This window comes from Chiloscyllium plagiosum, unplaced genomic scaffold (genome assembly GCF_037043375.1).
Source record: "Chiloscyllium plagiosum isolate Xiang-an unplaced genomic scaffold, Cpla_swu_hap1 HiC_scaffold_13, whole genome shotgun sequence".
Lineage (NCBI taxonomy): Eukaryota > Metazoa > Chordata > Chondrichthyes > Orectolobiformes > Hemiscylliidae > Chiloscyllium > Chiloscyllium plagiosum.
In genome coordinates, this window is record NW_028270151.1 from 3,452,540 (window position 1) to 3,465,407 (window position 12,868).

At 42.6% G+C, this 12,868-nt stretch overlaps 1 protein-coding gene across 1 annotated transcript in view; it reads right to left on the bottom strand.

The window, feature by feature from the left end:
- Nucleotides 1-12,868, bottom strand: part of LOC122555674 (uncharacterized) — a 260,338-nt gene that overhangs the window by 169,570 nt on the left and 77,900 nt on the right. The window contains exons 5-6 of the mRNA XM_087993923.1: nucleotides 810-944; nucleotides 185-229 (exon numbers count right to left, since the gene is read on the bottom strand). Of these exons, the coding sequence (XP_087850049.1) occupies nucleotides 185-229; nucleotides 810-944 (180 nt within the window). The remainder of the gene's footprint in view (nucleotides 1-184; nucleotides 230-809; nucleotides 945-12,868) is intronic.

The window sequence follows — 12,868 nt, forward strand, 5'->3', positions numbered from 1 at the left end:
TTGTAATGCAGCCATCTGAGAGGGATGGATTTTCATATTGCTATACAGGGCTTTGCTTGAGAAAACTTTACATCAGGGTTAGAGCCTGAACTAGCACAGTTCAGGTTAGTCTATCAGAGTTAAAACACACGACCACAACTCCATCGTAGTCAACAAGTGGAAAGTAATCCAAGTACATACTCACCGGAATGCCGTCTAATCCTAGAAAGCCAGGAACACCAGTAGCGCCCTGCAACATTAAAACAATTGGGTTAATTTTGTAAATTAGACCTTGCCTGACTCTCTTTCTAACAATTAATAGGAAGCCTAGTTGATCTGTTCCCTTCACTCCACCAAAGAGCAGTCCTCAGCAATTTTAGGTGTTTGGAGTACAGTTGTTATTGGTATTGTCAAATATAAGGGCATAGAGTTGAATTTCCTTTTATTATATGAATTTGTAAAACTTTGAAATATGATCAGGTCCAAGCAGGAGTTTTGTTCTTATTCTTTCACAGGTTGGGTGGGGGTCTCTGACTGGGCCAGAATTTGTTACCCACCCCAAACTGCCCTTTCGAAGGTAGAGGTGAGCCACCTCTTTGAAGCCCTGCAGTCCATGTGGGTTACAGACACTGACAGTACAGTTACAGAGGATAGTAACAAAACTATGCCTCTTACAAAACAGTTTCTGGCTCAACCAGCTGTTTGTTTGAATGTGATGGCTATTATTCTTCAAGTGTTTATATGTCATTGCAGATTGGCAACAGGTTACACTCATCAGACTCGATGGTGGGCTCTAATACATTCTGCGCGCAACCATGTCTTTATCTTACTCCATCTCCTTTAATTCCAGGAAATCCAGGCAGGCCGCGATCTCCCTTTTGTCCTTTCTCTCCCGGTGGACCTTGTGGGCCTTGAAGTCCAGGGGAACCTGTTGGACCTTGTCTTCCTAGTAAGCCTGGCTGACCCTGCGGTTAATACGCAAGATGTTGGCAATTTTTTCAAGACATCAATTTTGCAACAAATCAAGCTGAACAATCAACTCCCTGCACAGTTACGTTCACACATTTCACTGGTTTTAGATACAACAGAGAGAAGAAGACAGAGGAGATCCAATAGATTTAGCAGACAGGGAGAAGCGCCCCCTGCTCATAAAAGGAATAAGTTCAAGAGGGACATATATTTAAAATAATGTGCAAAAGAACTTATTCACACAATGGACAGTTAGGACATGGAATGAACTTGGCAAAGGTGAGGACTGCAGATGCTGGAAATCAGAGTCTAGTTTGGAGTGTGGTGCTGGAAAAGCACAGCAGATCAGGCAGCATCTGAGAAGCAGAAAAATTGACGTTTCGGGCAGAAGCCTTTCATCAGGAATGCACTGCCTGGAAACAAGGGGGAGGCAGGTTCAATTGAGGCAATCACGAGAGGCATTGGATGGTTATTTGGATAGAAATAATATGCAAACGTTTGGGGAAAAATGCAGGAGACTGGCACCAGGTAATGATACTCATTTGAAGAGTATGAATGGGATGAATGACCTCCTCCTGAACCATAACAGTTCTGTGATTCTGTGAATAGAACAGGGAAAAGCATCAAGAGACAATGTCAATCTAAGTTATGCACATCAGAGCATTCATTCTGCTGTTCCCCAAAATGAGAGGCTATTCCATTTATCAAGCTGATTAACTCCTCAACTTATAAAGAAGTCACTTCATTGTAAATTAACCAACCCACTTAATCTCCCGGTGAGAAAATCAGCAATGATTCTTCCTTCCCTGCACTAAAGCAAACCTTGCAAAAATCTCGGATACACCCCTTATCTTAAATCTTGCATTGTTCATTCTTGACTAGTTACATTCCTTTGCATGACAATTTTTATCAGAATATTGATCAGGATTCCATATCCTACAGTGCATTTGATGACCTATATTTGGACCTTTCCTCACAGCTGTTAAAAGCATTTCCAACTACATATTCATCCAGCATTGTTCTTATAATGTTCCATGGAAAAAAGTGAAAAAGTTGCATTTGAATTTTATCACACCTCTCTAAAAAAATTAAAATTCACGGAAAGCAGGGGGCACCTTTCTATTTGCTATTTTTCATTCCAATGAGAATTTCTGTTTTATCTGAATCCAAAAATGCAAGAAGGACAAATCTTTTGCTTCTTTACATCCAAAGGGTTTTTTTCCATGTGTTTTCTTTTCAAGTCAAGGCAAAAAGTATTTGCATTTGTTTACTGGAAGCTGTGTGTGACAGAAATCTCAAGCCATGTTCAAAGAAACTAAAGAGAGTGACATGATGACAGGTAATCAGACAGAACATGGACTTTCATTTCACCTTAACAAAAAAAAACTGGATTCTCACCAGCTTTCATGAACTGTCCACATTTTGTAGGTACAGCAAAAAGATGAAGCTTTGATAAATATGCATTTCAAATGACTTCATTTATTCACAAAAAGAATGCAATTTGCATTCAAAGATTTTTGTTTAGGATGACGGGATAACTTGCTTCTTACATTTTCACATTCCTTTTGCTCACTGTAAAGTAGTTTTTTTACAATATGTAGCTGTAGATGTAATCTTACAAACTTGGAAGCAGCAGCTGGGCAACATTACAAAGGTTATTATTCAGACTACGGTTCAAGTCTTGGTTAGTCTACAATCTGTGTGATCAGGCTCTTCTTTAGAACTGATAGTGGTGAGGGAAGGCTGGTCTTTATACTGATGGCAGGGGTTGGGGAAAAGTCAGAGGTGGAGCCTGGAGACAGGAAAGGTTAGGCAGACAAAGAGCTGGTTGAAAGTAAGCCATGGAAGAAGAAAACCTGCTAATGGGTGGCTAGGGTTATACGAGGTGGGTAAATAATTTGAAAGAAGCTGCTCAAGCCCTAAAATTGTGGGACTCAACATTGCATCCTGAAGTTTGCAGGGACCCCAAGCGGAAAATGAGATGCTGTTCCTCCAGTTTTCACTGAGCTGCACAGGAGCACCACAGAAAGCCTGAGACAGAGATGTTGGTCACAGGTCACAACAATGTGTTGAAATAGCAGGGAACTGGAAGCTCAGGGTCATTTTTGTGGACAGAACGTAGATGTTCTGAAAAGCAATTGCCCAGCCTGCGTTTTGTCTCCCCAGTGTAGAGCAGACCACACCGTGAGAGCAAATGCAGTAGACTAGACTGAGGGAAGTGCTGGCAAAGCACTGCTTCACCTGGAAGGTGTGTCTGGAGCCTTGGATATTGTGGAAGGAGGATGTAAACAGACAGGGCTTACACCTTCTGCAGTTGCAGGGGAAAGTGCCATGGAGCTATGGGGAACTGCTGGGAATGGAGGAGGAGTGGACCAGGATATCCTGGAGGGAACACTGCCTGCAGAATGCTGACATAGAGGAGAGGGGAATATTTGTCTGGTGGTGGCTTCCCACTGAAAGGGGTGGAAATGGAAGCTATGATCCTCTGGATGTGGAGGCAGGTGGGTAGAACGTGAATACTGGGGGATCCTATCAGCGTTGAGAGAGGTAAGGGGTGACGGTAGAAGTACATGAAACTCATCCAGGCAAGTGAGGTGTATTCCATCACACTCCTGACTTGTGCCTTGTAGATGATGGACAGGGTTTGGGGAGTCAGGAGGTGATTTACTCACCTCAGAATTCCTAGCCTTTGTCCTGCTCTTGTATTCACTGCATTTATGTAGCAAGTCCAGTTCAGTTTCTGGTTGATAGTAACCCCCAGGATGATGCCAGTGAGGGGTTCAGTAATGATAGCACCATTGAGGGTCACAGGTCCATGCTTAGCTTCTCTCGTGTTGGAGATGGTTAAAATTAAAATTAAAAGGTTATAATCCACCAGGTGTATTCCTGGACTATAACCTGGTGTTGTGAGATTTTTAACTGTGTCCACCTCAGTCCAACACCAGCTCCTCCACATCATGTTGGAGATGGTCATCGCTAGGCACTTTGGGGCATATTAGTTGCTTGCTACTTTTCAGCTGAACGAGCTTTTGCCCGAAACATCGATTCTCCTGCTCCTTGGATGCTGCCTGACCTGCTGTGCTTTTCCAGCAACACTCTTATCTTGACTTTTCAGCTGAAGTCTAATGTTGAGCAGGCTCTGTCTAGAAAGTATAGATGCAGGTGGGTGAGTGAAGTGGAAAATGGGTGAATTAATGTCCAGACTTTGGAAATTAAGAGTAAACACATGCATTCTCTGAAATGCAAAAATAACCAGCCTCTCACTGAGAAATGACAACTGCTGCACACTTCCACAGTTTGAAGGTTTACCAGACTGTCAGCTTTACTGGAGAAGCACTCCTTGCTGTGCCCTCCTCACTGAGCTTGGCTGTTTGCACACCGCACTGGAAACCCATCGATCAGGTTCAAACTTCAGCTATTTCCCGCTTTGACTATTACAGCTATTCAGCCAACAGTTCCATAGGGGTTGCCTGTTCCCTGGCAAACTGCCTGGTGTCACAAAGCTGGTCCCTTTTTTCCCTAAAAGCTGTTCCATGTCTCAAGGAGACTCTGTCCTTGATTTTTTTCAGAGGGGTAATAAATCGGACCATGTTCCGATCAGTCTGGTTTGATACAGAGACAAAAAGGATTTTGAGCCCCTTTTTGTTTATATGTAAACAGATGAGATTTCAGGCCAAAGTGGTAAGGTTTTAGAGGTGACCTGTATAATGAAAGGGGAGTGGTCAGCTCTCTAGCTGAGCAGTTTAGGTCAGTCCTGAACTGAGTGGGAGTTCAACAGGGAGCTGTGTGGAAACTCTCTCTATACCACCTTCTGCCTCTCAACTTCAACCTGGAAGTGTGTGTTCCACTTATACTGGTTTTTAAAGAGAGTTTGCTTATTGGGACTATTGTGTATATTCAAAACAGCATAATTAAGTCTAGTTTGGAAAGACTAAGTTCTGTAGAGGTTCTTTATTCTATTCTTTGCATTTCATTGTGTAACTTTGTGAATTAGCTTTGTCTGTTTTAAAATCTAGTAGTCAACCTCGCTAACTTACTCCAGGTAATGTTCACTGCACACTAACTGGAACAAATTGCAAAGTCATGGTCTGGGGTTGCCTGCTTAAGAATGTTTTGAGTGGTCTGGCTTAGTCCATAACAATGGAACGAAACAAACACAGAGAATACAGGAGAAACTTAACAGGTCTGGTAGTGTCATGGCGAGTAATCGAGTTAACATTTTAGGGTCTGGTTTGACTTCTTCAGAACACAAAGAGTCATACTGAACTCAAAACATTAACTCTGTTTCTCTCTTGACAGGTGCTGCCAGACCTGCCGAGTTCCTTCAGCATTCTCTGTGTTTGTTCCAGATTTCCAGCAAGATTTTGCTTTAATTCCAGCTGGATCACATCAGTTACCTGATCCAATACTACTTTCACCACTTCAACCTCTTTCCTTGACCCCAAACCTGCCTCCCCGACAATTAAAATTCTGTCCTTTTTTAAACATAAAATCAGGCTCTGTTATTTAATAACACTTAAGAAAGCTATATAGTTCAAGGGCTATTTTCCATTGCACACCAACATCAGGGTATAATTTCAGACTTTTAATACTTAATAAGGTTATCAGGATGTTGATGCATTGAAATCAGACAATTTCTGGAATTCACAATTGGAATGATGGTGAAATGATTAGTGTTTGCCATCATTATATAATTAAACTAAAAGAAACAAACTTGTGGTATGCACACTTGCAGTTAAATGCAGAAATCTATCAGTTGTTTTAAATGATATTTCCTTTTTCATTGGAAAGGGTGCAGAAGAGATTTACTGGGATGTTGCCTGCTTTGGAAGGAAGGTCTTCTGAGGAAAGACTGAGGAACTTGAGGCTATTTTCATTAGAGAGAAGGTTAAGGGGTGACTTAAAAGAGACATACAAGATGATCAGAGGATTAGATAGAGTGGACAGTGAAAGCCTTTTTCCTTGGATGGTGATGGCTAGCACAAATGGCTTTAAATTGAGGGGTGATAGATATAGGACAGATGTCAGAGGTAGTTTCTTTACTCAGAGAATAGTAGAGACAAGGAATTCCCTCCCTCCAACAGTAGTGGACTCGCCAACCTTAAGGGTATTTAAATGGTCATTGGATAAACATACGGATGATAATGGAATATTGTAGGTTAGATGGGCTTCACGTTGTTCCACAGGTCAGCACAACATCGAGGGTCGAAGGGCCTGTACTGCTCTGTCATGTTCTATGTTCTCCACAGGGTGCACATTACATTCCCGGCAAAGGTCATCAACATTGAAACAGTAACTTGCTTGAACTTCAATTTTTTACTCATTACTCTTACTGCAAAAACCATTGAAAATGTTCAGCCTGGGTCAGCGAGGTCTAACTGAGTTTGCATAATAAAACCTACATACAAAGAAATTACAGCTTTAGCCCTAAAGCATATTTTTGCACGTCTGTACTGTCATTCCCTCACAACAGTACTAAAAATTTCACATTTTTAAGATAATAAAAATTAAATTCCGGTTTTAACACTTTATTTACAGCATTTTACCTTCTACCTTAATCCTACGTGTTTGCAATTATTCTTCAACTTTTTTTGACATGGTTTAAAAAGTGAATTATAAATCAAGTTTGATCATTCTTTAACTTGATTGGCTGATCAGTCTGTCCAATGGATTAACTGTTGCTCAAGCCCATAGATCCCCAACTGAAATCACATCAGAGTTTTTAAAAAAATCTACCCATTGAAGCCTGCTCATCTTTTATTTAAATCTTCCTTTCAGGTTAGCAGGTAGCTTCATCTCCTTGTTGTTGACTGTGGAGTTCAGTCCACTGTGTCTGAGCAGAGATACACCATAGTAACACGTTCCTTAGGGGAGACAGGTCAACTGATGATTGTAAATAAAAATGATTGATGATTCTAAATACTTTTTTCCTGTTCCATGAGAAAGTACTACAGCTGAACAGCTGTTTTAAAAAGTTAAAATTGCTTTAAAAAGAACTATCAGCTCATGTTCTATACCCTTGGGTGATTACAGGTATGTGCTGTAACAAAATGGCATGTAGCATACAGATTCTGTCACAGCCCACCCAAGCAGTTTTGTAAAGCGTGATTAGAGAGAAAAACTACACTGCACATGAACAGAAACATTTCTAACCACAGACAGATATTCAGTCAGGAGGAACAGTGGAACAGAGTCAGCTGTTTAGCTTTTCTTGGTTGTTCTTCCATCCAATGAAATCGTGATTGTCTGGATCCAAATTCCACCACCCACCTTGGCTCTGCATTCTTGGTTAGAGTGAATGTACCAACCCCATTCAATATGATCAGAGCTGATCTGATGTTAACCTGAACTCTACACTCCTGCATGTCCCTGATAATCTTTCATCCTCCTGATCATCAAGAACCTATCTCCCTCTGCCTTAAAAATATCTAAAGATTCTTCATCCCTGCCTTTTGAAGAAGGGAATTCTGAAGACTCTCAACCTCTGAGAAAAATGTTTCCTCTTAAACAGGTGTGTCCTTATGTTTAAACTTTGACCCCTCGTTTTAGATTCTCCTACAACAGTAAACATCCTTTCCACATCCACCCAATCAAGTCTCCTCAGGATTTTACGTTCCAATCAAGTCACCTCTGACTCTTTTAAATTACACAAGATACAGGCCCGCCCTCCCTCGTCTTTCCTCTTAAGGCAATCCACTCATTCCAGGGCTTAGTCTTACAAATAAAATCAAAGACCTGCAGATGCTGGAAATCAGAAATAAAAGCAGAAACTGTTGGGAAAGCTCAGCAGGTCTGGTAGCATCCGTGGAGAGAAAACAGACTTAACATCTGGATCCGAAAAGTTAACTGCTTTCTCTCTCCCCACAGACGCTGCCAGACCTGCTGAGTTTTTTCAACAACTTCTGTTTTGGTCTAGTAAACTTTCTCTGAATGGTTTCCGACACATCAATATTGTTGCATCATGTACTCTGTCACACCAATGCCCTGTCTAACTGAAGTATCACCACCCCACTTTTGTACCCAATTCTTCTTCACAATAAAGCATAATACTATGAACTTTCCAGAGTAGCACTGTCACCTTTTCTTAAACATAGTCCAGACATCAATTCATGTAAAATAGTTGTGCATTGATTAATGTTTGAGCCTAAAGTTTAGATCATGCCCCATTATCGTGTAGACTGTACATGCTTTACAAAGCTATGGACCTGGATCAATCTGGATCCTCTGACCTCATTAGAATAATGGTGAGTTGCACCAACAGCTGTGACCTTTGGGGTAGCATTTATTCAGACTTGGAAATATGCACATTGTTGGCTTTTATTGACTAGGCCTAATGGTCCTTCTGAAGGTGGGGGTGACCTGCCTCTTGCACTGCTGCAGTAAGGTCACCCACAGTGGGGTTTTGGGTCAACTAGATTCTTTACCGAGCGCTGAAGAAATGGGGAGACACTCCTGTGTCAGGATGGTGTGTAATAGATTGGTGTTTCCCACGTACCTGCTTACCCTTGTCCTTACAGGTGGTAGTGGTCAGGGGGTTGGAAGGTGCTGTCTAAGGAGCCTCGGTGATTTACTATAGTGCATCTTGTAGATGGTACACACTGCTGCAACTGAGTGTTGGAGGCAGGGAATGTTGAAGGAGGTGGACATGATACAAATTGAGTCAGTTGCTTTGCCCAGGTCGATGAACAGCTGCTTAATGTTGGAGCTGCACCGATGCAGGCAAGTGCAGAGCATTGCACCACAGTTGCGAATTTAGTTTTGTGAACTGTCAGAGAGTGGGGCTGGGTGAGCATTGTTAGAAGGGGTTGGTGAGGAAGGAGGGGTGAACTGTCAGGGTGTGAGGGAGGGGGTGAACTGTCAGGGTGTGAGGGAGGGGGTGAGCATTATCGGGGCATGAGGGAGGGGGTGAACTGTCAGGGCGTGAGGGAGAGGGTGAACTGTCAGGGTGTGAGGGAGGGGGTGAGCATTGTCGGGGCGTGAGGGAGGGGGTGAACTGTCAGGGTGTGAGGGAGGGGGTGAGCATTGTTGGAGGGGGTTGGTGAGGAAGGCGGGATGAACTGTTGGGGCATGAGGAGGGGGTGAACTGTCGAGGCGTGAGGGAGGGGGTGAGCACTGCCAGGATGTGAGGGAGGGGGTAAGGACTATTGGGGTGTGAGGGAGGGAGTGAACTCTGTTGGGGCATGAGGGAGGGGGGGGGCAAGCATTGTCGTGGGGTGAGGGATGGTGGTGAACCGTCAGGGCATGAGGGAGGGGGTGAATATTTTGGGGGTGGGCGGTGAGGGAGGCTGATAGATAGGTTTTGAGGGGATGGGAGGTGAGTTACTCACTGTACAATAGTCTGCCTCTGACCTATTGGAGCCAATGTATTATTGTGATTGGTCCAGTTCAGTTTTTGATCATCTCTGAGGAACTCTCGAAGAAGTCCCATTATATAATTTTCCAATGTGATGTGGAAATTCTGCATGTTACAGTAAACCTGGAGGTGTTACTCACTGTAAGCGAAGGCTCCATACAAACATCCGAGTGTAGTCAGTGGAATGATTGTACATGGGCAGGAGAATGAAGGAGCAGAGGAACTGCTGTCCTTCCTGTTACTCACACAATGCCCCTTTTGAAAACAAATATTAGATATATATCTGTTCATAAAATGTGGAGTCTAACCCTCCAAGAGTCAATTTAAAGGATTTACATGTTTTCTGCCCTCGGACAGTGCCTTCTTGCATTCTATTTCTATCCAATGTCATCAGGAATAATGAATAATGATGAAATCAGGAATAATGATGTTTCATTAATTAGATTTAAGATGTTAGAGTAGCACTGACAACAATGACATGATTGCGCTGGATTTAAAACCAGACAATGCATAAATAAAAGTGTTAACCCCCTCCCGCAGCCCCTCTCACCCCCTCCCTCACTCTCTGACAGTGCCAGCTGGCTGTACAATGAAGTGAGTCCAGGATGGTGCCAGGTTACAGACAGACAGCTTGTAAAATGTGGCACGGCGGCTCAGTGGTTAGCACTGCTGCCTCACAGCACCAGGATCCCAGGTTCAATTCCAGCCTTGGGCAACTGTCTGTGTGGAGTTTGCATATTCTCCCTGTGTCGGCGTGAGTTTCCCCTGGGTGCTCCGGTTTCCTCCCACAGTCACAAAGATGTGCAGGTCAGGTGAATTGGCCATAGTGTTAGGTGCATTAGTCAGAGGGAAATGGGTCTGGGTGGGTTACTCTTTGGAGGGTCGGTGTGGACTTGTTGGGCTGAAGGGCCTGTTTCCACACTGTAAGTAATCTAATCTAAAAGACACAGAGGGAGTTCACCAGTCAGCATTACACAGGATGGACTCTGGGCTTGCAGTTTCTATCAATGCCAGTGGGAGAAATGTCTTGATAATGCTATCCATTTCCTCATTGGGAAGGAGGGAAAAATACAATAAAGCCAATGAGTAACAGCAAGGTTTCCATTCAGTTTCTGTCCAATTGCTTCATTTTCAATAGGTGACTGTCTGCTTTCATCTGGAGGAACAGAATGTAGCGTGGGTAGAATCAATGAGAGAAAAGGTAGAATATCATTTAAAGATAAAGAAAATAATTTCTAATTTTTGCATTTTGTTTCTGAAAGACCTAGTAAAAATAATATGAACCTGGAAATTATTGGAAATAGCTCCGAATAGCCACTAGGAGACAGCAGAGACAATCAAGAATGACAAATAACACAATATCTGTATTACCTTCTGTCGCAACTTCCCAAGTCATCCTAACTGCTTGTACCCTTTCAACGTTTCCACACACTTTCCCTCTCATATACTGGGCTACAGGGCATCTGTTATAATGTGACAGTTGTGTTGCTCTGCAACATCACACTACAGAAAATCACGCTGTAAAATGTCACAATAGAAAATTGCCTATATCTATCTATTCAGTAGATAGTTCACATTATCCAAACGGCACTCAATTCTTCAATCACATTATAGCCAATTCACATTAGCGAAATATGCATTATACCAAAACACCCTGCATCACCCTGAGATTACAACTCTGAAAAGAAACACAGGTGCTTTGTTGTTAGAATTTTTGGATACTAGAGTAGGAATGTTTATTGCTTTTGCATTGAGAATTGCCTTTGGTCTGATATTTTCATGGCAGATTGAGTCAAAGTGACTAGAGTATTCTTCCTCAGTTCTTGCTGGAAGCACTGTTCCAGAGAATGATAAGAAATGTTGTATAATGGGAGAACAAAGAACAAAGAACATTACAGCACAGGAACAGGCCCTCCAAGCCTGCGCTGATCCAGATCCTCTACCTAAACCTGTCACCTATTTTCTAAGGATCTAGATTCCTCTGCTCCCTGCCCATTCACATATCAGTCTAAATACATCTTAAATGATGCTATCGTGCCCACCTTTACCACCTCCACTGTCAACGCATTCCAGGTACCCACCACCCTTTGCATAAAGAACTTTCCACACATATCTCCCCGAAACCTTTCCCCCTCACCTTGAACTCATGACTCCTAGTAATTGAAAGGAGATTTCTCTCCTGTAGCCGTTGCCTTTCCACTGCCTGACCTAGTCCTGCCTATGCAGCTCTGTAAATGTTTCATGTAAATAGCACGGTTGTATATATGGAGTATCCAACATGACCCTTTTTATCAGAAATCAGACAAACAGGAAGTAGGATTTTCTTTTAAAAAGACCAGATCAGTTAGAAAGTGTATTTCATAATATGAAGATGTACCAGGGCACTTCACAACCAATGAATTATTCCTGAACTGTACTTAGGGTGGCACGGTAGCTCAGTGGTTAGCACTGTTGCCTCACAGCACCAGGGACCCAGGTTCAATTCTAGCCTCGGGTGACTGTCTGTGTGGAGTTTGCACATCTTCCCTGTATCTGCATGGGTTTGCTCTGGTTTCCTCCCACAGTCCAAAACAAATGTGCAGGTCAGGTGAATTGGCCATGCTAAATCGCCCATATCGTTAGGTGCATTACTCAGAGGGAAATGGGTCTGGTTACTTTTCGGAAGGTCAGTGTAGACTTGGTGGGCCGAAGGGCCTGTTTTCACACTGTAGGGAATCTAGTCACTGTTGATGGGTGGAAGGCCATTGTATAATGGGACAATGATTCTGGATCCCTTGATGAACTCAAAGGTTCCTCTCTCAGCAATAGTCTAAATCTGTCCACTTTTCATGTCAGAGCTTGCTATATATGCCATCACATTCCATTGCAACAAGTCATCTTCTGGGAGTGTTTTTCTTCCTCCCTCCTAATGACAGACTGGTGATTGGCAAAGTTGTGGAGATGAGGTCACAATAATTTGCCCTCAATAAAAAAAACTGCTGTGTATCCATCCATTAAGAATGCATCAAGTGTTTTCAAATGTGTTTGAATGTCCACTTTGTGGAAAAGCATTTTTACTAATAAATGCATGGAGAAATTTTGAAGATGTAATCTAACCCAACAGTTATAGATCAGAGTGTTTTTCACATGGCATCAGTCCTTCTCAACTGCATGCACTCAGTGACTCACATCAGAACTTTCAAATACACTGAAAACAGTGTGGCAGGACCACACCCCAGTAGCAAGTCTTTTTTTTAATTGGGCAAGAAGGATGTTGTTATAGATTTTTGCAACATTTTAGTTTTTTTAAAAAAATTCATTCATTGGATGTGGGCACTTCCTAATTGCCTCCACAGGGCTATTAAGAGTCAACCACACTGCTGTGGGTCTGAAGTCACATGTAGGCCAGACCAGGTATGGATGGTAGATTTCCTTCGCAAAAGAGCAGTAGTGAACAACTTCATGGTCATCATTAGATTCTTGTTTCCAGATTGTTATTGCCATGGTGGGATTCAAACCCAGGTCACAGAGCATTCCCTGGGTTTCTGAATGAATAGGCTAGTAATAATACCACTAGACCATCACCTC